This window comes from Cololabis saira, chromosome 23, assembly GCF_033807715.1.
Source record: "Cololabis saira isolate AMF1-May2022 chromosome 23, fColSai1.1, whole genome shotgun sequence".
In the NCBI taxonomy this organism is placed as follows: Eukaryota; Metazoa; Chordata; class Actinopteri; order Beloniformes; family Belonidae; genus Cololabis; species Cololabis saira.
In genome coordinates, this window is record NC_084609.1 from 8480987 (window position 1) to 8505409 (window position 24423).

The following is a 24423-nucleotide window of genomic DNA, read 5'->3' on the forward strand; positions in this document are numbered from 1 at the left end:
GTCACGTGAGGGTCAGCTGACGGACGGAAATGCTGCAGGTTTTCAGGTTGTAGCAACAACACGACTAACAACCATGGTAAGTTTAAACTTTCCTTCTTTATTGTAGTTTTTATTTTTAAATTGATCACGTTTGTTTCTACTGAGGTGCGTTCACGGACACCACCGGGCCTTGTTAATGTGTGTTTTCCAGACGACGGCGGCGCTCACGGCGGGTCTGGAGCGGATCCCGGACCAGCTCGGGTACCTGGTGGTCAGCGAGGACGGAGTCCTGGCCGTAAGTGTCCAAAAACCTCCGCGCACAAAAAAGATTCAAGTTCGAAGTTGATCAATGTGCTTTCTGTAATGTAGCAGATGAAACTTTAGAACATATGTTTTTCCTGTGTCCAGAAACTTCTGGTTAGAATTAAACTGGTTACTACTTAGAATAGAGGACATACCAGTCTTTGATATCTCTCATATTTTCTTCTATATAGATAACTTGAAGTCGAATGTATCTGACATAATAAATATAGTTATTCTCATGGGTAAATATATTCATTGTAGTAAGTGGAGGAATAGCAAACCCTCCTTTGATTGGTTTGTAAATTATTTTAAATTATTCTTCTTATCCCTAAAAAAAAATAGACTCCAACAAAATGGCTAAAAAGATTTGTGATGAAATATGTTGTTTTCTGCTTTTTTGATGCATGCCTCAGTCCTTGCTCCTCTTTTTGGCACTTTTGTTTGCCTGATTTTAAATACTGTGATACTTTTATAGTTTGCACTTTATAAAAACCCGTTTGTCTTTTATTTCAATATATAGTTAATTGTTTATCTATATAGCTCTATATTTGACAGCATCATATTATGTCTACTAAATATACTATCATCCTTACGAGAACATGTTTAATTACTGTTCTATGTTGTTTTATTGTGTTCAATAAAGAGGGGAAGAAAAAAAAAAAAAACCTCCCCAGGTTTCTGATTTTTACTCAAACCCGGAGGAGTTTCCCGTCACTCCGAGCCCGAACCTGGGCAACGTGATGACGTAGGACGCACAACAGGTATCGATTTCCAGTGGTGATTGATTTACTGACGACGCGGTTCCAGTCCGCAGGTGAGCTGGAGAACGACGAGCACACGGCGGGCGTGATCATGCAGATGGTTCGGACGGCCAGCCGGTTCCGGTTATCCGGGTCCGCGGAGGCGCCCTTCAAGCGCATGTCAGGTAACAGCACACCTGCTGTCACCGTGGTAACGGCACACCTGCCGGTCACCGTGGTAATGGGACGCTGGAAGGGCAGGGCTTGAGTCCTCCAGCTCTCACATCTGTTGCCATGGTGATACCCTCGCCTCGCAATCAGTGCGTTTACATGGGAAGTTTAATTCCTCTTTAATTCAGAATTAAAATGAAATCCGATATAAAATGATTAAAAATTACCATGTAAACACCTTATTCCGAATAAGAATGGCCATTCCGAATTAAACTTAATTCCGAAATAAGTGGCCTTCTTATTCCGATTTTAAATCCGAATAGAATAATTCTAGATCATGTATACACTGATTACTCTTTAAATGAATTCCTTTCTGCGCTGCTCGTTCCCTCCCCCGTCTGTCTCCATGACGCTTATATTCCGCACTGGGCTTGTTTTCCAAACACAGTTTAAAGATGGCAGCACGCAGTAAACGGTGGTCATGAGCAGAGACCATTTATTTAATAAATAGCTTGGAGGACCTGGAAATAATTAAAAGAACAGATGGAAACATAAAAATTGTGAACTTTTCAAAGTTGTAGCGGCTAAGTTTGTTTTTCTTCCAGTAGTTTAACTTCTGGTCCCCCCCCTATCCAATCAGAACCTTCCCAACCCCCAGACCTTAAGAGGAATTGGATAAAGCCGATCAAACGTGTTTTCCATGTAAACCTCAATTCGGAATTACTATTTCCATGTAAACTGGAAGGAAAATAGTTTAATTCGGAATAATGAATTCCAAATTAAACATCATGTAACTGCGGCCAATGGTGTTTAGTTATACGTTGGGGTAAAACCCGGTTCACCTGTCTCACCTGTCCCCCCAGTGATCCTGGAGGAGTTCGTCTACACGGTGACGGTCTCCGGGCAGAAGGTGTTCGTAGTCAAACGTCACAACAACCAGCACGAGGCGATCAGCGTGTAGCGCGGCGATGATGAAGAGGATGGAGGATGAAGAGGAGGGGGCCGTCACGGCCTCGTGTGTATTTTTGTTACATTTGTGTTAAAACTGCTTGTACAATAAAGTTTGGAACTGTTCCGCTTCAGCTGATCGGTGTTATCGGTCCTCTTCATCACTGACCCGGACGTCATGTGACCTCAGGGGTTTAAAAGGTCACATGACCCCAGTTCTGTCTCTACAGACCAGTCTGTTGGAATACTGCATCCCATAATAGTGCAGGCGTGTAGCCAGTAATGGGCCTGGGTGGCACTGACTGGCCCTCCCAGCCAACTTTGATCAAAATACATGTTTCACAAACATTCTAATAAATTATGAAAAAAGGTACAAATATAAATGTGATTTGTTGAATTGTGTTCAGGCTTTGTTTTTTTTCTTCTGATTAAAACAGAACTTTTCAAACAAGTTGTTGAGCCTCGGGACATAATTGATTGCTCTGGTTCCGACAGATTGAGCTGCCTTTATCGCCACAACAACGGCTAAAAAGAGTTCATTCATTAGTTAGTTTAAAAAAAACAAAACTTGAAGACACTAGTCCACCCAGCCCACTTCGTTCTGACCACAAGGGGGCAGCATAAGAAAGTTAATGCATCAACTCCTGGTGTTAAGACCAACGTGTGCATCTAACGGGACGTTTTAACGGACCGGGGCGTCTCTGGCTCCTCAGGACCGGCTCTGGTCCCAGTTACCCCTTTTCCACCAAACCGGTTCCAGGTTCTGGGCCAGTGCCGAGTTTGGAACCGGGTTTCTGTTTCCACTGACAAAGAACTGGCTCCAGGCCAGAAGAACCGGTTCCAAGGTAGCTCCAACTCTTTGCTGGTCTAGAACAGGGGTCTGCAACCCAAAATGTTGAAAGAGCCATATTGGACCAAAAACACAAAACACAAATATGTCTGGAGCCGCAAAAAATGAAAAGTCTTGTATCAGCCTTAGAATGAAGGCAACACATGCTGCATGTATCTATATTAGTTATAACTGGGGGAAGTTTTTTCATTATGCACTTCGAGCAAAAAGTCGAAATGTCGAGGAAATGGTCAGAATCTCGTGAAAAAAGTTGAAATATTGAGATTAATGGTAAAGTACAATCTCAAGAAAAAAGTCAAAATGTCGTGAAAAAGGTTGAAATGTCGAGAGAAAATCCAAATGTCGAGATTAAGGAAAAAGGAAGAGAAAAAGGAAGAAAAAAAGGAGAAAGAGAAATAAAGAAGAAAAAGGAAAGAAAAAAAAGAAAAAAAAAAAAAAGGTCAAACATTTTTTAAAAAGCTCCAGGGAGCCATTAGGGCGGCGCATGCGGCCCTAGAGCCGGGGGTTGCCGGCCTCTGGTCTAGAGGAAAGAACCGCTTACATAAACGGAGGGGGCGGAGTTATTAAGACCAACGGCAATAAAAAGTCCTATTAGAGCAAATACCTTGTTTCTGCAACTTTCATGCAAACGCAGCGACGTAACTGACATTTGCAGAGACGTAATGACGTGGCTCCCCTTAGCACCCGAGCTGTGGAAAACAAACCGGTTCTCAGCTGGTTCCTAGTTGAACGAGTTGTGAACCAGAAACAGCTCTGGAACCGGTTTGGTGGAAAAGCGGTACCTGAGTCGGGGTCACTGGTCCAACAAGGTCAAAGACTGTTCTGAGGTCATCGTTGGTTTAAAACAACCAAAAAAAAGAAAAACCACTAAAGAAGAAGTAAAACGGGTATTTTTTTGTTGTAAAACAGAATCAAACGGATGGAAAAAATAATAAAAACGGAGCCGAACACATGAGAAGAAAAAAAAACCCTTTATTGCATCATCGCTGTCTCTGCATTTCTTCTTCTTCTTCACATTAAACAAGGAACGACGAGGCCGTCGGGTTCCGGCTCTGTGGAATGAGTCATCACATGACTGGGTTCGCCTGCCATAAGCCCCGCCCCCCCAACTCCCACCACATCCTGTCACATGATCTGGAGTTAAAACATGCGGATTAAAAAAAAAACAATAAAACGACCTAACAAACACCTGCAGAACAGAAGAAGAAGAGGACGATGGGAACCAGGTGAGCTCAGAGTCCATGACATCACTTCCTCCTACAGACACACTTATAATTTATTTAAAAAAGGAAAATAAATCAGACCAAAATAAAAGCCAGAAAGTCTTCCTCTCCTCGTCTCCTCGTCTCCTCGGTGACATCATCATCCTCCTCCGTCGCCTCTAGCGCTTCGACAGCTCGTTGGACAGCCAGTCCAGCCCCTCGTACAGACCGGTACCCTGAGTGGCGCAGGTGGCCTGGACGTGCCACTGGGGGGGGACAAGAGAGGTCAGACTGGGACCCGGGCCGTCGGCCGGGACGGGTTATTGATCGCTGGTACTTACGGTTCTGCTGCGCAGGCTGTGCAGGCCCAGTTTGTCGGTGAGTTCGCTGACGCCCATGGCGTTGGGGAGATCCTGCTTGTTGGCAAAGACCAGGAGCACCGCCTCCTTCAGCTCGTCCTCCTGGATCTGTGGAGAGAGATCCCGATCAATAACACCATCAATAACATGCCCAACCCCGATCAATAACACGCTAGACCCCGATCAATAACACGACCCCCCCGATCAATAACACGACCAACCCCGATCAATAACACACCCAACCCCCGATCAATAACACACCCAACCCCCGATCAATAACACACCCAACCCCCGATCAATAACACACCCAACCCCCGATCAATAACACACCCAACCCCCGATCAATAACACACCCAACCCCCAATCAATAATGATGATTGATTGATTACTCACCATCTTGGACAGCTCCTCCGCCGACTCGGCGACTCTCTCTCTGTCGTTACTGTCGACTACGAAGATCAGACCCTGGAGACAGAAACAGCCCGATCAATACCACCGATACGGCCGATCAATAGGTCAAAATGGACCCCACCTGACCTTTGACCCCTACATCAAAAACCTCTACAGAACCTCATTCTTCCACCTTGGAAATACAACCAGACTCCGCCCCTCACTCTCCCTCCCTGATGTCTCAAGGCTGGACTACTGGCCACGCTCCTCATCGGGACCCGAGCAACAGCATCCACAAGCTCCAGCATTTAGAACAGGGATATTCAACTGATGGCCCGCGGGCCACTTGCGGCCCGCCAGGAGGTTTTATGTGGCCCCTGGTCATATTTCAAAAAAGGAGGGGGAAAGTAGTCTTGTCCCGATCGATCACGGCATTTTCAAAACATCGGTATCGGCCAAAAAAGTATCAGGACATACTTAGTTATTAATGTTTTTAATATATATAAAATCGTTTTATATACCGTATTTTCGTGACCATTAGGCGCACATAAAAATTTTTTTTTTTAAGAATGTGCCGCGCGCCCAATGAAACGGTGCGCCGTTTCTATTACCTGTATTACGGTAATGTAAGGAGGACGGCTACCATGAGAACGGTAAAGGGAGAAGCGGCGTGTGAAGCACCCGTGAGTTGCGGACGTGATAGAGACCATCCACAGAGGTTAAAGGGGGGGGGGGGGGGGGTGTGAAGCACAGGAACGTTTCAACGGCCACCATTCGACTGAAAGCAGTAGCGCTGGCGGAAGAAATAAAAATTGAACATTTTCATGGAGGTCAGTCTTGGTGCTTTCGCTTCATGAAACGCTGCCAGCGTAGCAGCAGCGCCCGGCAGATTATATGGAAAAGATGAGCTTCCGCTCATTCTGCAGCCGACATCACGAACATGGACGAGGTGCCGCACACGTTCGACATCCCGGTGAATCACACGGTGGAGGGCACGGGAACAGCGCGGTGGAGAGACGGGACCAGCGCCGTGGGGGATCCGCACAACGGGGTATGAAAAGTCGTCATTTACTGTTGTGCTTGCCTGCCACGCTGATGGACAGAAACGGCCACCTATGGTGATTTTTAAAAGAAAAACTTTGCCTAAAGAGACTTTCCCAGCTGGAGTCATTATAAAGGCAAATGAAAAGGGCTGGATGGATGAAGGGATGATGATCGAGTGGCTGAGGCAGGTCTATGTGCGGCGACCCAGTGTTTTTTTTTTCCCAAACATCATGCGTGGGCTAACGTGTCTGCTGGGACTGTTGTTCGGGCTTTGGCAAAAGCCGGCATCATTTCCGAGGCGCCGCACGGCACGGAAAGTGACTCTGACAGCGAGGAAATTCGGACTGGCACAGCTGAATCAGCGGAGCTCTTTAATGCTGAAACAGAGGATGAGGACTTTGAAGGGTTTGAATAATGTAAAAACTGAAATAAAATACAATCAAACTAAGTTTTGCTCCCGCGCTATTTTTAAATAAGCACACGTGTGCTTGTGTGTGTGTTCTGCAGCGCGCGTGTGTGTTCTGCAGCGCGCGTATGTGTTTTGCAGCGCGCGTATGTGTGTGTTTTGCGGCGCACGTGTGTGCACGCTCCGTGTCTGTAGACGGCGCCTTTCGGTCGGTGCGCCGTATGTGTTTTAAATCCAAAAATTACACACAAAACTGAGGGTGCGCCTTTCCACACGGTGCGCCGAATGGTCGTGAAAATACGGTAATCGTTACATTTACTGTCACTTCCGGTCGGCGCCGGACATGACGAAGTAAGGGAAACTAACATGGTTTACATGTTTGAATTGTGAAATGTTATATATGTTCATGTTGCATTAAGCTGCTGCTCTTCATTTCATGCAATTCAGAATGTTGCACGAAGGTTAAGCCAAAAAGTATTTTAATTTTCTTGTGTTTGTGAGTTTGACTGGATGTCATTCAACTACCTCTTTTGAAGTTACATTTATTTATTTTTGTTATTGCACTATTCTGCACTTTTTGTTTTAGTTTACAATTTCATGTTTTTACATTTTGTGGCACCAGTGCTGATAATCTTTGTTGAAATATATGTCCATGTTGTTCTCCAATGGACAATAAAAGAAACTTTAGTTTTAGTCCTCTTTCTTCTTTTTTTTTTTTTTTTTTCTAATTCATTGCCAAAATGTATCGGATCGGGAAGAATCGGGATTGGCAGATACTCAAACTCAAGTGATCAGGAGCTAAAAAATCCTGATCGGGACAACCCTAATCATAAACAAACTAAAGGTGTGTTCCCAAAACTAAACCACAAAATTAACTAAATAATAAAATATTAAATAATGCAAAAGTGACAAACAGCTCCAACAACTTCTAAACGACAATATCAGCAACTCTGACAGCCCACAAAATCACACATTCCACACACATAGCTGTGTTTAAGGGCATCGCTAATGGGGATCCTTACAATAAACAAAATAAACTATCTGGAGCTAAACGCGGCGTACCTGGGTGTTCTGGAAGTAGTGTCTCCACAGAGGCCGGATCTTGTCCTGACCGCCGACGTCCCAAACTGTGAAGCAGATGTTCTTGTATTCCACCGTCTCCACATTGAAACCTGCAGCACAAGCAGAGCCGGGTGACGCGGGTGATGCAGACGAGGGGTCAAAGGTCGACCCGGCGACAGACAGACAGACCAAAAAGCCTCGTGCTTCACATTTTACGGTAGATTAGAGGCAAGGCAAGTTTATTTGTAGAGCACATTCAACACAAGGTCATTCAAAGTGCTTTACATCAACATTAAAAGTGGCAAGACACAATTAAAACAAACAAATAAAGTTAAATAAAATGATAAGAAAAGAGGTAAAATAATAGAAAGCACAAGTTGTTAAAAAGTATTTCTTAAAAGTCATTCTTAAAATGGCAAGAATTACGTTTCTATACGGTCAAAACGTACAAAGACGGGGTCAAATACAGTATCACAAAGTAATCTGTGCTGATTCGTGCGGTGAATTAAACCAATTTGACAATTCTACGTCACAATGGCTGCATTCAGGGCTTATCCATAACTAATGGCCCTTTTCAACTAGTACCTACTCAGCGCGCGTCTACTCGCCACGCCCCCGTCTTGCGCTTTTCCACAACGGGCCGAGCCGTGCCAAGCAGATACTTTTTCTTTAACGAGGCTGCCGAGGTTATAAGCGGGCTGAGTCGGGCTGGATCTGACGTCATCACACTACAGGCCACTCATTGGTCGGGGGGCGGGGCCGTCAGACGTTTGAATCAGGAAGCGGGAGTCAGCACGAGAGCGACTGGCGGCTCGCAGCGATTTTATCATTTATCATCTCGACGGTTAGGAACCGGTCAGCCGGTGGCGCCATGACTCAGGGTTTACGTCTCAAAGCAACATAATCACACGGAGGGAAAAATAAAGACGGGAAACGTTTGTGTTCCGGTACCAGAACCAGAACCTGGTCTTTCAACAGGTCTGTCAATCATCTGATGTTTAAGAGCAGAACCCCAAATATTCTTCTCCTGCTCTAAACCTGCTCTTCCTGCTCCAGCACAGGAAGTAACATTGAGTGCGTTTACATGGGAAGCTTTATCCAATTCCTCTTAATGTCTGGGGGTTGGGAAGGTTCTGATTGGATAGCGGGGCGGAAGTTACGGAAGTTACGTCTACAAGGAAGAAAAACAAACTTAGCCGCTACAACTTTGAAAAGCTCACAATTTTTTTGTTTCCTGCCATCTGTTCTTTTAATTATTTCCAGGTCCTCCAAGCTATTTATTAAATAAACCGTCTCTGCTCTTGACCACCGTTTACTGCGTGCTGCCATCTTGAAACTTTGTTTGGAAAACAAGCCCAGCGCGGAATATAAGCGTCATGGAGACAGACGGGCGAGGGAACGAGCAGAAAGAAAGACCGGAATTAATTTAAAGAGGAATGAGTGTATACATGATCGTGGAATTATTCTATTCGGATTTAAAATCTGAATAAACCAGCCACTTACTTCGGAATCATTCGGAATTAGGTGTTTACATGGTAATTTTCGGATTTAATTTTAATTCTGAATTAAAGAGGAATTAAACTTCCCATGTAAATGCACTGAGTATCTTTAAAACTTTGTGGGTCTGTGATGTCACAGACGTCCAACGGGTCACCGATCGACAGGTGGGAGCAATCAGGTGGGAGTTCCCGGTTTGAGTCCGAAAGACGCGCCGGCGAGCAAGGAAAGGTGGTTTATTAACACACACACACGTTTATTGTTATTTTATAGGGTTTTTTCAATAATTGGTGTCTGAGCAGCGGACTCACCTGTCGGGGTTATAATGGATTATGGATGACTTACCGATAGTTGGGATGGTGGTGACGATCTCCCCGAGCTTCAGCTTGTACAGGATCGTGGTTTTTCCAGCTGCATCCAGACCGACTGAAACGAGACACAGACAAGCCGGTGAGCAGGGGCGTTTCCTAGGGGGGGCCGGAGGGGGCCCCTGAAATTCTTGGGGTGGAACCAAAACTAAAAGCCATCATTACAGGACTTTATTATACTGGTGTAGTATAAAGGCTCAGAAATACAATTTTTTTTTTTTTTTTTTTTTAAATACTTTCTAACTTGTCTGCATATATATTAATGGCTAATACCATGTTGGTAAAAACCTAAGGCATATATATATATATATATATATATATATATATATAAATAAAAGACTGGTTCCGTAAGAACAAACTCATATTGAACAAAAAGAAGTCCTGTAGCAGGTTTTCAGTACACGTCACCTCCGATCCCGTTCTAATTTTCATATTTATTTTTCCGATGGATCTCTTGTTGATAAAGTTGACACATTCAAATATCTTGGACTTTGGATTGACCCGGGACTTACCTTAAAACCTCACATTGATTATACTGTTAAAAAAGCATATGGCTGTATCGCTTCACTTTACCGTTCAATCAACTGTTTCACACTTCCTGTCAGAAAAAGGTGAATTTCTCAACTCATACTACCACTTGTTGATTATGGAGATATTGTTCATCAAAATACTCCAGATACCCATCTTAAACCTCTGACTGTATTTAATTCATTATGTAGATTTGTGTTACGTTGTCCTTTCAGAACATCAGTGTTTTATGTTTTAACTCATTGAACTGGTTGCAACCCGAATCTAGACGGGAATTTCACTGGCTTCAGTTCCTTTTTAAATGTGTTTATTTTCACTGTCCTCCATATTTAAAAGAACTAATGATTCTATATAACTCTCCATACTCACTCAGACATATGAATTTTCCTTTTTTCCTAGAATTTTAAGAGGTTGGGAAAAGATCATTTTATTTTAAAGCTCCATCAGATTGGAATAATCTTCCCCTCTTTTTGTGTTCTATTACCTCTTTTCATTGTTTTAAGTTGGCATTATATTCTCATCTTAAAACAAATTGCCTATGTTTTTAATTTATTTATGTATTTTTTGTGTCCTTTTTTCTATTTATTTTTTCTTTTCTCTCTGTTATGTTATATTTATCTCATTGTTTCGGTTATTCAATTAGCCTACTTTGTAACTAGACTTATGTGTGTAGGGGTTGTGTGTGGGAGGGGGTGAGCAAGATGTCTGTTTGTTTTATGTCATGTATGTCTGTACTGTAATGTGATATATTGTAATGTTGTATGTTTTATGGGACCCCCTTGAAAATGAGATGTTACATCTCAAGGGGCTATCCTTTAATAAAATCACATACATACATTTTTTTTTTTACTTTCTAACTTGTCTGCATATATATTAATGGCTAATACCATGTTGGTAAAAACTAAGGCATATATATATATATATATATATATATATATATATATATATATATGCAGTTTAAATATATATAATCTATATTTTAATATATCATATTTAGTTTATTAATACACACACACACACATATACATATGGTCAATGACGTGACGCCTATATTTTCTGAAAAACAATTTTTTTTAAATTTGAAAAAAAAAAAAGGTTTAAATGGATAAAATAAATACCATATATATGAACTACCTGTCCCACATATGGACTCACTTGAATTTTACAAAAAATACTAGTTATTTGGGATTTTGTTGTTGTTTTAAGCGTCAAAATGTCATGTGGTGCGACCGTCCGACCAGGACTCTTGTTTTGAAAACTTTTTTTTGAAATCACTCTAAAATGTTTTTAAATCAATCTTCTGCCCTATCTGGCATGATTTCAGAAGTATCTTGTAGTGTGTAAGATTGCAACACATTTGTATTTATATTTCCATAATAATATACAAACAAAGTTTGATATCCATTTTATGAAATATCATGTATATCAAATATCACCATTAAAAAAAACAACAATTTTTGTATAATACTGAAAACTTGGAAAAAAAAGATGTCAAGATGTTAAGGAAATTTATTTTAATATGAATCATGGTTGCACCACATGACTTTTTTTTTAAGGCTAGTGCCAATTCATCTTGTAATAAAACTCTGAAATCACTTAATTTAAAATTTTTTATATGAATTTATGTGTACACAACAATGTTTGAACTACTGAAATAGATATTCTTTTTTTTCATTATTTTACAATTGACCTAAAATTCGTCATTGACCCATATATCACTTTGTCAATACATATAAGATTTCATTCAGAGGATACCTTATACACTACATGGACAGAAGTATAGACATATTTTCGGAGACGAAACATACACAAAAATCATGTTATGGGACATTAGGGCTATTGTTTGTTGTGTACTTCACCCATTTTTCCCATCTTTCTTCAAAATATAAACTTGATTTCTAAGTGTCATTGTTATTTTTTCCATTCCATATATGTAATTTACAAGATCTTTCCATTTAGACTTAATTAAATTATCATCCTTTAACCAATTTATTGTAATTTGTTTAATTAATGCTACTCTTAAAACTAAAAACAAGTGAGCATCTTTCCTCTTAATTTCTTCTGGTGTTTTTCCAAGTAATAACACTAGTGGATTTTTATCAAAAGAAACGCCAAAAATATTCTCCAATTCTCTGACAGAGTAGGCGTTTCTGCAAGTATTTCTGAGCCTTATAATAATAAAAAAAAGAATTATGTATATATGTATGTATATATGTATATGTATGTATGTATGTATATATGTATATGTATGTATATATATATATATATATATATATATATATATATATATATATATATATATATATATATATATATATATATATATATGTGTGTTTTTAATTTTGTTTGATATTTATTTTTTTCACGTGTGTGTGTTTGGTTGTTTATTTTATTCTGTCGTTGTCGTTTTATTTTCCAAATGAAAATGATTTTGCCAGCAGGTTAGTAGGGGCCCGTGGCCCCCCCTGGCCCTCCCCCCTGGTGGCGCCCCTGCCGTTAGCACCTACTGTAGCCCCCTATTAGTTTTACTCGTTTTTCAGTCGTTTTTAGTCGTTTTTAACTCAGATTCGGACTCAAACGGAGCCGCGGGAGACCTAAAAGCGGAGAACCGGATCTCAACGGGGGCCAAACCGGGTCGTTCGGCCCCGGAAACTGTAAAACTCACCCATCAAGATCCGCATCTGCTTCTTCCCGAACAGCCTGGAGAACAGCGAGGAGATGGTCAGACCCATCCTGGACGGTTCTGGGTCGAGCTGCTGCGGGAGAGGGGCCGGGGCCGGACACGGGACCGGAGACGGGGCCGGAGAGGCGGGCGGGCCGGAGATCGGGCCGGAGATCGGGCCGGAATGAGGCGGGTGGAGCGGACTGAAGACGCAGCTCCTCCTCGGTGCCACGTCCAGGCCAACGCGGAGCAAATGACGTCACTGCCTCCGCCACAACTTTATTGACACCGACAGAGACAATGGTGCATTTGGGGTTCAGAGAAAAACGGAAAAAGATGTTTTTTATGGTTTATGTATTCAATCAATCTCGATTCAAATAACAAAATCCGATATAACATAGTCAGACAAAATTCCAAATATTTATGTGAATATGTAACCAATATAACAAAGCATATATTACATATAAATAACAGCAAATACATAAGAGCTGTTTTTTATTTTTTGCGAAAATACACAAACTATAACGTATATCAATCAATCAATCAAAAATAATTGTGTAATAGTCCCGGGGGGGAATTATTACAAGCTCCATATAAACATACAACATATATTAAGAATAAAATATGAATATATATATATATATATATATATATATATATATATATATATATATATATATATATATATATATAGCCTATATATCCTATATATCCTTTCTTTTCTACCTCAGTTTTGTTAGATAGATAGATAGATAGATAGATAGATAGATAGATAGATAGATAGATAGATAGATAGATAGATAGATAGATAGATAGATAGATCATTTCAAATCAAATCAAATCAAATCAAATACTTACGGAAGAGTATTAGGGCCATGCAGGAGAAAAAATATTTGTGAGGGGAAGATTTTTTTTTATTATGCACTTCGAGAAAAAAGTCGAAATATCGACATTAATGTTGAAATACAATTTCAAAAATAAAGTCGAAATTTCGCTTTTTTTCTCAACATTTCTTGAAGTGCATAATGAAAAAAAAATCTAAAATATTATTTTTATTTTTCTCCTGCCTGGCCCGAATACTCTTCCGTAAAATAATCCACATTATAAATGTCCAATAAAGTTGCTTGTGACCGTTGAGCTCCATCCATCCATCCATCCATCCATCCATCCATCCATCCATCCATCCATCCATCCATCCATCCATCCATCCATCCATCCATCCATCCATCATTCATTCATTCATTCATTCATTCATTCATTCATTCATTCATCCATCCATCCATCCATCCATCCATCCATCCATCCATTTATCCATCCATCCATCCATCATCCATCCATCCATCCATCCATTTATCCATCCATCCATCCATCATTCATCATTCATCAGCAGAAGTTTTTTCCGGAGGTCCGTGAACGCCTCCCCAAGCCCCGCCCCCTCCCTACCGGTTCCGTGAGGAACCAACATGGCGGTTGTTGACGGACGTGTCAGAGGGAGATGAACTGCTACCAGGACGGATAATATCAGGATTTAACGGCTGATAGAGGAGCCACGTCGCCGGCTGAGCCGCCAGGTAACCGGGTCTGAAACGGTCTCCCGGGGAAGAACTGACCACCGGAACCGGGGGGAACCGAACCAGAAACTCCACGTTTCTGTCTGTTAATTAAAGTTCCGCCAGATTTATTTCCTTTGGCAGTTTCACACAGTAAATATGTCCTTTTATGTGTTTAATTAATGATGAATAAGTTTCTAATCTCCGTTATTTCACCTGTGACGAGGGGGCGGGGCTTATCTGGAAGAGGCCCCGCCCCCTCGATCTGATTGGCTGCTGTTCGGTTCGAACGACCGTGATAAAGGTTTGGCCCTAAAGGGAAGATGATGCAGACCTGTCAAGCAGAGGTGTAAAAAGTATTCACATTCATTACCCAGGTAGAAGTATAGATACTAGAGTTTTAAAATACTCCTGTAGAAGTTGAAGTATCAACTCAACTTTTTTACTCAAGTAAAAGTATAAAAGTACTGGTTTCAAAACTACTTAAAGTATAAAAGTAAAAGTAATGTAAGGGAGAAAAAAGGCAGGACAAAAAAGGACAAAAGCCATTGAAAATGAATGTATCTTAGTATAATGCAAATATATTAAAGAAGCATATATGTGTACTATTGAGCATTAACATGTGTTTCAGAGAGCAGGAGATATGATGACTAGTTGCCTATAAGTATTGTAATGGTGCAAAAAGTCAAACTTCAGAGGCGTGTTATCATTTATCCTAACCTTTATTGGAATGTACATCCAAGTTTAGTTGCAGGAATCTGAGGGAACGGATGTAAGAACAAAACTGGACAAGAACATCTGAAACAACCACAGCCAAATTCACTCTATTCGGATGACGCAATTTAACAAAACGGTACTAGTTTCTTCTAAGCGTAGTAAGATTTTGGTCCGTGGGTGGAGACGCGGTCGTCACGTGATCCCGCTGCACCAATAGGATGTTACTAGTAAACACAATATATTAATATTAATAACCCAATATCAGGCTACAGTTTGTCACCTCCAGGACAGGTATCGTGATGTTTTTGTATCGCTAAGTATCGCTAAATATCGATATATTGTTACACCCTTAAGAGATAGACATGAAAAAAATGTAATTTATTAATGGATTTTGAACTAAAATCAGGGGATAATTGTTTCTTCTCTCACATGACCAGGTCCAGGCCCGGTATGGTGATCTGACCCGACCCTGCTGGACCTGCTGGACCTGCAGGACCCGGGTCGCCCGTCGACGGCGACATGGACAAGTTCGGGATGAGTTTCGGAGGCGGTCCGGGCCGGAAGGAGCTGCTGGAAACCATCGAGTCCCAGAAGAAGCAGCTGGTCCAGTACCAGACCCGCTTCAAGGACGTGGTCCGGGCCTACAAGAGCCTGCTGAAGGAGAAGGAGGCCCTGGAGGCCAGTCTGAAGGTGCTGAGCGTCAGCCAGGACCTGGACCTGACCCGGCAGGACCAGGACCGGGCCCGGGGGCCCCAGGACCCCCTGGAGGACGGGTCCTCCCTGCACAGCGAGGACAGCCTGGACACGGCCGCCTCCGTGGACGTTCTCAGTGAGACCAGGGGGGAGTCGGGCCAGGAGGACCAGACGGAACCGGGACGCCGGTCCAGCTCCACGGTACGATGGATGGATGGATGATGGATATAGGGCTGCAGCTATCGAATATTTTAGTAATCGAGTATTCTACTGAAAATTCCATCGATTAATCGAGTAATCAGATAAAAACATGTTTTTGTTTAGTTAAAGAGCAATTATAAATATACATAAGATGCTAATTGACATCACTAAGACTAAATTATATAATACAGTCGGTTCATGGCTGTGCATTTAAAAACTCTGAACTTACACCAGTCGACCAAATTCACTGCCTTCACTCAAAAAAGGATCTTACCAAGAAATTTTCTTATTTCTAATCTAAAAATGCCATTACACCTGATAACACACATAACTTAAAATGTTAGGTGTTTTTCCCACGTGTTTCAATTGAACTTTCATTTGTGTCGAGCACATTTTAAGTTCTAGTTAAGTTTTAAGCTAAAGTATAAGATATAAGCCATTGCAGACTGCCTGAGCACATAGATATATAATCTATGCCTGAGCATGGCATGTTACTAAAACCAAACATATTCGCCTCTTTCTTCTTCCTTTACGTGCTTTGCCGCATTAAATGTAGTCCGGGTGAAACACCATGCTTTGAGCTAAAATTAAACGATTCCTCGAGGTAGAGAAAATTCCTCGATCATTTTTTGTATTCGAATTACTCAAATTATTCGAGGAATCGTTTCAGCCCTAGATGGATGGATGTAGGGCTGTAACTAACGACTATTTTAATAGTTGACTAGTCACCGACTGTTGAAACGATTAGTCGACTAATCGGATAATTAGTAATTTTTTTCTTAAATTTAGTATGAGCTTGCTTTAATTATGTGGCAAATGATAATAAACACAAGAAAGATGGGTATTTCAATGAAAAATAGATATTTCATTCAACTTTAGTGCTGTTCATACAAAAAGTAAATAAAATGTCCTTTCTAAACCAAGGACAGGCCCAGTGATCAGTCAGTATAGACATAAATAAATAAACCTCTGTCCATTATTTTTCATTTTTTAAGGACAGGCAATTGTGTTATATAAAAGATGAATATAATAAAATGAAACGTTCTCGTATTTTTTCCCCATCAAGTGGGTGAAATGGGTTCTGGATGGCAGGACGTTCTCTGGGTTGAACTGGTGTATCATTTGTTGAAACCCGTCAGCATCACCATGGAGAGCTGCTCATATCACAGATCAGCTGCAGTATTGATCAGTTATTGATCAGTGAGGACAGTCGTCTGTTGCAGGAACACGTCTGCTTCTTTTGCAGAAAGGGCTCCATGGTGGCTCTTCTTCAGACTGTATGCATTTAATTTAAAATACTTTTGTCAGCCCCAGTCAGGCGTAACGTTAAAGCTCTCTTTTAAAGCCAAAATACGCTTAATATCTTACCAAGACGAGTCTGTTTCGTTCAACTGTCAACGTGCTTTCTCTTCAAATGCTCGTGCATTACCAACGTGCTCCCGTGATAAGCATGGTCTGCTTTGCAAACCTTGCAAGTCATCTTTTTATTCGCCGTATCCAGGCTAAAATGCTCCCAAACTTTTGAAGTTTTGTTATGCGCAGCTGCTGTACTTTTGTTTACCCGTCACCGCTTGGCAGAGACGCTAGCGCGCATGCGCGACTCTCGGCAGAGATTGTATTGAAGTGAGACGCCTCACTCCATTGGAAAAACACGTCTGGCGACAATTGTCGACAATGGAATTCATTGTCGACAATTTTGATTATCGATTTTTGTCGACGTCAACGAATCATTGCAGCCCTAGATAGATGGATGGATAATTGGATGGATAATTGGATGGATAATTGGATGGATAAATGGATATCTGGATGACGTGTCTGTTTCTGCAGCCGGATGCTGAGAGCAGCGGCGGGGAGGCGGAGCACCAGGCCACGCCCCCTGCAGAGGTGGAGCATCAGGCCACGCCCCCCGCGGAGTCGGAGCGCCGCCTCTCCCAGCTGAGGGCCCAACTGAGCACGCTCACGGCCGCCATCGCCACGGTGACGCAGGAGAAGTCGCGCATGGAGGCCAACTTCCAGGCCGACAAGCGGCAGCTGAAGCAGGAGGTGGAGGAACTGCAGCGGCGGCTGGTCGCCGCGGCGACGCAGCAGGAGGCGGAGCAGCGCGGCCTGGGCCAGCAGCTGGCGGAGAGCCGCGCCCGCGTCATCACGCAGCAGCACGAGCGCGAGCAGGAGCAGGGCGACCACGCCCAGCAGCTGCGCGAGCTGCAGCGCCTGCTGCAGCAGGAGCGCCGCCTGCGGCAGGACGCCGAGCTGCGGCTGCAGGACGGCGCCGCCGCGCTGCAGCTGGCGCAGCAGGCCGCCGGCCGCGGGGCCGAGGCGGAGGTGGGGCTGGCCCAGGCCCGGGGGGAGGGGGAGGAGCTGAGGAGGAGGCTGCAGCAGGCGGAGGAGGAGAGGAGGAGGCCCGACCCCCGGGTGGAGGAGCTGCAGGAGGAGGTGACGGAGGTGAAGAAGCTGTTCCAGCTGCAGATGCAGGCCGAGGCCCGCAAGGTGAGGATGGATGGATGGATGGATGGATGGATGGATGGATGGATGAATAGTGATGGATGGATGTCATCATTTTCGTTGACAAAAGCAACTTTAGTCTTTAGTCGTGATTGACAGCCCACTTCCGTCTCTCCAGACTGATTGACAGCAGAACAGCTGTTTCTCTAGTAGCTTTGCTGATGTCTTTCCCTCCTAGCGTTGTGTCAACACTCGTGATGCACGATATTATCTGTAGCATATCGGTAAGGCCCCGATAACGGACAAAAAATGCTGTATCGGTATCAAACCGGTGTCAAAATAAACCCGATAATTTTCACAGATAAAATAACGTGTTAGCCTCGTTGTTGCCTCGGTAACATCGGCAGAGGCACCACTGCGCTGTCGTCTTCCCCCCAGCAGGTGGCAGCAGTGAGCTCAATATGCTATGAAAGCAGGAAGTAGATGCTCTCACATGCGAGGAAAGAAAACTAACGAGAGCGAAAGCAAGAAAAGATTTTAAAGTCAGTGAAACTGACGTCAGAGTTACCGTTTGTAATGTTGGAGTGTAAAATCTACACATTTGGTCAACTCTGTTATAATTTGTTTTTTTTGTTTTTAACATTATTGCAATTTCAAGCGCTAACTTAACACTTAATCAGCGTTCGCCCAACAGCTTCATGCAAATATTTCACAATAAAAGCATCTTAAAGAACTGAACTCTTAATTTGAAAAGGATGCAGATCGTGTTACGTTTGTATTAACGGTGTCGGGTGCAAGATTTCTTATTAAAATACAAAAACCGTCGTCATTCAATACCACCTGAAGAGTAGCTTTACAAATACAATGATTAGAAGGATTGGAGTATTGATTGATTGAATATTTTGGGTCTAGGCCTCAGGGCAGAGGGGTTTATTTCCATTGTGGTCCCGTGTTTAGTGTTCAATAGGCCTAATATGAAAAATACAAATATATTAAGTATCGGAATCGGTGTCGACAGATACGACCCTGAAAATATCGGATATCGCTCATAATTTCAATATCGTGCATCTATAGTTAACAAACACCTGAAGGTTCCGGCTCTGACAATCAGGGCGGAGCCAGGCTCCAAGGGGGCGTGGCCTGACCCCTGACCCTGCTCTGTGTTGCAGGCAGAGGTGGGTAGTAACGAGTTACATTTACTCCCGTTACATTTACTTGAGTAAGTTTTGGGAAATTTTGTACTTTTAGGAGTAGTTTTGAATCACTATACTTTTTACTTTTACTTGAGTAGATTTGTGAAGAAGAAACTGTTCCTCTTACTCCGCTACATTAGGCTACGTTGAGCTGTTACTTTTCTTTTATCCCTTTTATCCAGGTACGCGTCAATCTCATGACATCACTGAGTGATTCTTTGGGAAAAATGTTTGTTTTTGCATGTTTTGTCACATTTACACAGACTCAAACACACACAGTTTCTATGAGTTCATGTTTGTTCTAGTTCTGACTGGTTAAAAAAGAAAAGTACAAAGGCTTGAAATTTTGTGCTACTTGTGCTTAATTTATTTTTTTGTTCTGTTATTATTTTATTTATTTTATTATTTATTAAAGTACTTGAATTTACTTTAAGATTATTTTAATTTAAGCGATTTTTTATTTTTTATTAATTTTAATTTATTTTATTATTTTATTGATTTAATTTGCCTGAAGATGATTATTTTGTACTTTTGTCTGTTTGAATGGTTGTGTTAAAAAAATAAATCAGACGTTACTCAACAGTTACTCAGTACTTGAGTAGTTTTTTCACCAAGTACTTTTTTACTTTTACTCAAGTAATTATTTGGATGACTACTTTTTACTTCTACTTGAGTCATATTATTCTGAAGTAACAGTACTTTTACTTGAGTGTTACTTGTGCTGCAGGTGAGCGAGGCGGAGCAGCGTGCCGGGGAGCGGGCGGCGGCGGCCGAGGCCCGGGTGGCCGGTCTGGAGCAGCGGGTGTCGGAGATGTCGGACCTGCTGGGCTCGGCCGAGGCGGCCCGGCAGCGGGACCAGCAGGCGGCCCGCCGGCTCCGGGACCGGGTCCTGCAGCTGGACACGGAGAACAAGACCCTGGCCCTGGCGGCGTCGGGCCGGGCCCTGGACCCGGGCCCGGACCTGGACCCGGGGCTGGACGCCGCCGCCCTCAAGGACAAGCTGCAGGCCGTGAAGAAGCTGCTGGCGCTGGCGGCCCAGCGGAACCCGGACCAGAACCTGCAGGACCTGCTGGAGGCCGAGTCCGGGCCCGGGTCCGGGCAGGACCGGGCCGCGGCAGCGGCGGCCCAGCAGGAGCTGAAGCAGGTCAGGGACGAGTTCGAGCGCTACAAGCAGCGGGCCCAGGTTAGTTAATCTTTATTTCAGTCAATTATAAGCAAATAAGAAAATCAATAAGCAACATAATAAACATTTACAGGTTTTACATGGTGATTATTTTGACCGAAAAGGTCTGGGCTTGAAGCATAAAGCTTATCATGCCCAGCCCACCTTTTAACACAATGATAGCTCTGAAAACAGAAAGTGAAAAGATGCTAAAGAAACCGACAAAACCAATTTATGTTGTCATTTCATCTCATGCATATGGAAGAGTATTAGGGCCAGGCAGGAGAAAAATAAAAATAATATTTTTTTTCATTATGCACTTCGAGAAAAAAGTCGAAATGTTGAGAAAAAAGTTGAAATGCCGAGAAAAAAGTTGAAATGTTGAGAAAATTCGAAATGCCGAGAAAAAAGTCGAAATGTCGAGATTAATGTTGATGTACAATTTCGAGAAAAAAGTCGAAATGTTGGGGAAAAAAATCGAAATAGCAAGAAAAAAGTCAAAATTTGATGATGATATTGATTTGAAGCACATATCACACATATGCAGTTGCATAACTTCAGAAACGTACCCTTAACGTTCCACTCCAAGGATGTAAGTTAGTTAGTTAGTTAGTTACAGCTGCTGCTGCATAGCTGTCAGTCGCTCTGCTAACAGGATTTGATGGGCCAGAGGAGACATTTCTACTTTATTCACAAAATTTCGACTTCATTCTTGAAATTGTATTTTAACATTAATTTCGACATTTCGACTTTTTTCTCGACATTTCGACTTTGTGCACAACTAAGTGCACAATAAAAAAAAAATCTTTTTCTCCTGCCTGGCCCTGATACTCTTCCGTACATGCATGTGTATTGTGTCTCTACATCAAATCCTACATACTATTCCAGGGCTCCAGACTAACTTTTTTCACTAGGAGCACAGTAGCCCCTAACTGAAAATTTTTAGGGGCACAATCAGAAATTTTAGGAGCGCACATCGTTTATCGACACGCTAACCAAATTTTTACATTTGTACTACATTTCAGTGTATTAGTAATACGTATTTCATAATAGATTAATTAATTACCACAATGTGCTGTTTCAAATGCAGTGTTACATTTTATTGTGCACTTTTAAAGATGCCGCAACATAAAGTAAACTGACAGCACCATTGCTTTCATTATATATAAAAAAACATACATTCACATGATAAAAAAGTGCTTGGTAACAAAGTGCTTAGTAACCTTTCAGCCATGAATTTAACTGTTAAACACAGTACTTAACAAATGTACAAATATTGGGGGTACTGGCCAATAACATTTCCCTACTTGTGTCTTTAAAACCCTGAACCTACACCAGTTGACCAAATTCACTGCCTTCACTCAAATAACTAAGGATCTTACCAAGAAATATTCTTATTTCTAACCTAAAAATGCCGTTACACCTGATAACACACATCACTTAAAATGTTAGGTGTTTTTCCCACGTGTTAAAATTTAACTTTCATTTGTGTCAAGCACATTTTAAGTTCTAGTTAAGTTTTAAGTTAGAGTTTTGGCAGTGTTCAAAATAAAATTATGAGACCTGCTGTATTGGAGCACATTTTCTTTTTTTTTTTTTTTTTTTACCGGGTGAAGGCTGATTTATGGTTCCGCGTTACAACAACGCAGCGCCTACGCCGGGGGCTACGGCGTAGGCTCTGCGTCGATTTAAGGCGGAACCATAATTCAGGCTTTAGGAGGAGCATATCGGAGAACAACCAGAAGAATATAGAGTGGATTAAAAATAAAAGTTAAGCACTGAGATACATGTGTCTCCCGTCTGGGCCATTGCAGACTCATTGCCTGAGCAAGATGTTACTAAAACCAAACATACCCGCCGTCTCTTTCTTTTATGTGCGCGCCGCGGCGGCAGCGTGTTGTGTCGCATTAAATGTGGTCCGGGCGTAATACCTGCTTTGAGCTGGTGAAATTAAACGAAAAAAATAAATAAATAAATAGATCCCCCAACTCATTCCCTTTCACACTTATTGGCCTGCAAATATGCGGGTTCATTGACGCACCCCTTCCACGTTTAACGTGTAAAAGAAAAAAGAAAAAAAAAAAAAACACTGGCAAATTTACTGGTCGCACGTGTGCGAGTGGACATGAAATTCAGTCGCACATACTCAAATTTTGGTCGCAAAATGCGAGCATTTGGTCGCAGTCTGGAGCCCTGTATTCCTGCATGTGTTCATACCGGTACGTCCCCACACACAGGTGGTTCTGAAGAACAAGACCAGCAAGGACGGGTGCCAGACCCGGGAGCTGCAGGAGGCCCGGGACCAGCTGACGGAGGTCCGGGAGAAGTACATCACGCTGCGGATCCAGAGCGACGAGGCCGAGGCCCGGCAGCGCCAGCTCCGGGACGCCGAGGTGCAGCAGGCGGCGGCGCTGCAGCAGAACCACAAGCAGGATCTGGAGCGGGCCGAGGCGCTGCACCGCGAGCAGCTGCTGCGGCTGGAGGCCGAGCTGCACAAGCAGCGCCAGCGCACCACGGCGCTGCTGGACGAGAAGGACGGCGAGCTGGAGCGGCTGCGGCTGGCGGCACCGCCGAACCGTAGGCCCGACGGCGGGTCGGAGGACGGCGAGGCGGAGGGCGACGCCGTGGGCCTGGCACTGCGGCGTGCCGCGCCCACCGACGCCACGCTGCTGCTGTACGCCGAGCAGCTGGCGCGGCAGGAGGTGGATGCGGCGGCGCTGCGACGCCACAAGCACCGGCTGGAGGAGGAGCTGCACCGGCTGCAGGCCCGGCTGGCGGCCGACGGCGAGCGGCACGGCGAGGAGGCGGCCGAGCTGCGCGGGCGGCTGGACGCGCTGGCGCGGGAGCAGGGCCGCGAGGGCGCCAACGTGGAGTACCTGAAGAACGTCATCTACCGCTTCCTCACGCTGCAGGACGCCAGCGGCCGCCAGCAGACACTCGGCGCCATCCTCACCATCCTGCACTTCAGCCCGCAGGAGCGCCGCGACGTGCTGAAGCTGCAGGGCCCGGCCTGGTGGGGCCCCGGCCGCCGCTGAGGCCCAACAGGAAGTGATGTCAGGACACAAACAGTGATGAAGCTCCGAGACCGGAACGACCAAACTCAGATGCTCCATGTATTTTTGATTCCACCTTGAATAAACTATTTTTCCTCTTATGTTTGTTTCCTGTTTCCTTCATAGATACTGATGTCATCAATACTGATAACAGTGCTGAATTATATCAATATTAATGTTAATACTGATATCAGTATACTGATGACATCAATACTAAGGACGTCATCAATAAATGCAGAAGTATTTAAAAAAAAATCATGAAAATAATAACAATTAAAGCTACAAGCACCCTTGTGCACGTTCAGGCTGCAGTGGAAGCTTGTATGACTTGCATGTAGATTCTTCAGGCCTGGACATTTAGCGGATGACACCAGCCACGACTCTCTATGTCAAACCATTCAAAAGTTATGGCAGAAAGTAGGAACTATCAAATTTGGACCAATCAGATGAAGAGGGGGTGCGCTTTTTGGCGTCTATCGTCGCCACAGTAACACTTTTGATTGAAAAAAGTAATGCGAGTCGTTGCAGGATGGAGACGCACATTTTGATGTATAACACACCTGGGTGCACGTTACGGTTCGGGCCGTATTAACTGCCGAAGGAATGGCATAAATTGCGCCAAAATTACGCGATTAATTCAAATTGTTCGAAATGGCCGACTTCCTGTTTGGTTTCGGCCATGGCGCCAACAGACTTTTCTTTAAGTTGCGACATAATACAGGTGTGTACCGTCAAAAACCGTCAAAACCGTATTGTGGGACTTGAGGCCTTCACACCGTAAGTGCTCGGGCCCTAATAACAAAATACACCAAAAGTACACAGGAGAAAGCAGAGGTGCTGTTTTCAGTGATGATGTCATCAATACTGATGTCATCAATATTGATATCAGTATACTGATATCAA

At 43.2% G+C, this 24423-nt stretch overlaps 3 protein-coding genes across 3 annotated transcripts; 2 read left to right on the forward strand and 1 right to left on the reverse strand.

Annotated features, from left to right (window-relative positions):
• lamtor4 (late endosomal/lysosomal adaptor, MAPK and MTOR activator 4) lies at window positions 1–2275 on the forward strand. Its single transcript, XM_061714571.1, has 4 exons — window positions 1–76; window positions 191–274; window positions 1090–1207; window positions 2057–2275. The coding sequence occupies exons 1-4, from the start codon at window positions 74–76 to the stop codon at window positions 2152–2154; spliced, it is 303 nt and encodes a 100-aa protein (XP_061570555.1). The 5' UTR covers window positions 1–73; the 3' UTR covers window positions 2155–2275.
• Window positions 2276–3943: 1668 nt separating this feature from the next.
• LOC133424060 (ADP-ribosylation factor 4) lies at window positions 3944–12770 on the reverse strand. The gene is made up of 6 exons (XM_061714451.1): window positions 12513–12770; window positions 9297–9377; window positions 7455–7564; window positions 4946–5017; window positions 4535–4660; window positions 3944–4459 (listed from the first exon to the last, which is right to left on the reverse strand). The coding sequence occupies exons 1-6, from the start codon at window positions 12577–12579 to the stop codon at window positions 4373–4375; spliced, it is 543 nt and encodes a 180-aa protein (XP_061570435.1). The 5' UTR covers window positions 12580–12770; the 3' UTR covers window positions 3944–4372.
• Window positions 12771–15215: 2445 nt separating this feature from the next.
• On the forward strand, window positions 15216–23622 carry gcc1 (GRIP and coiled-coil domain containing 1). Its single transcript, XM_061714900.1, has 4 exons — window positions 15216–15670; window positions 17498–18157; window positions 20033–20488; window positions 22705–23622. The coding sequence occupies exons 1-4, from the start codon at window positions 15296–15298 to the stop codon at window positions 23500–23502; spliced, it is 2289 nt and encodes a 762-aa protein (XP_061570884.1). The 5' UTR covers window positions 15216–15295; the 3' UTR covers window positions 23503–23622.
• The last annotated feature ends 801 nt before the right edge of the window (window positions 23623–24423 follow it).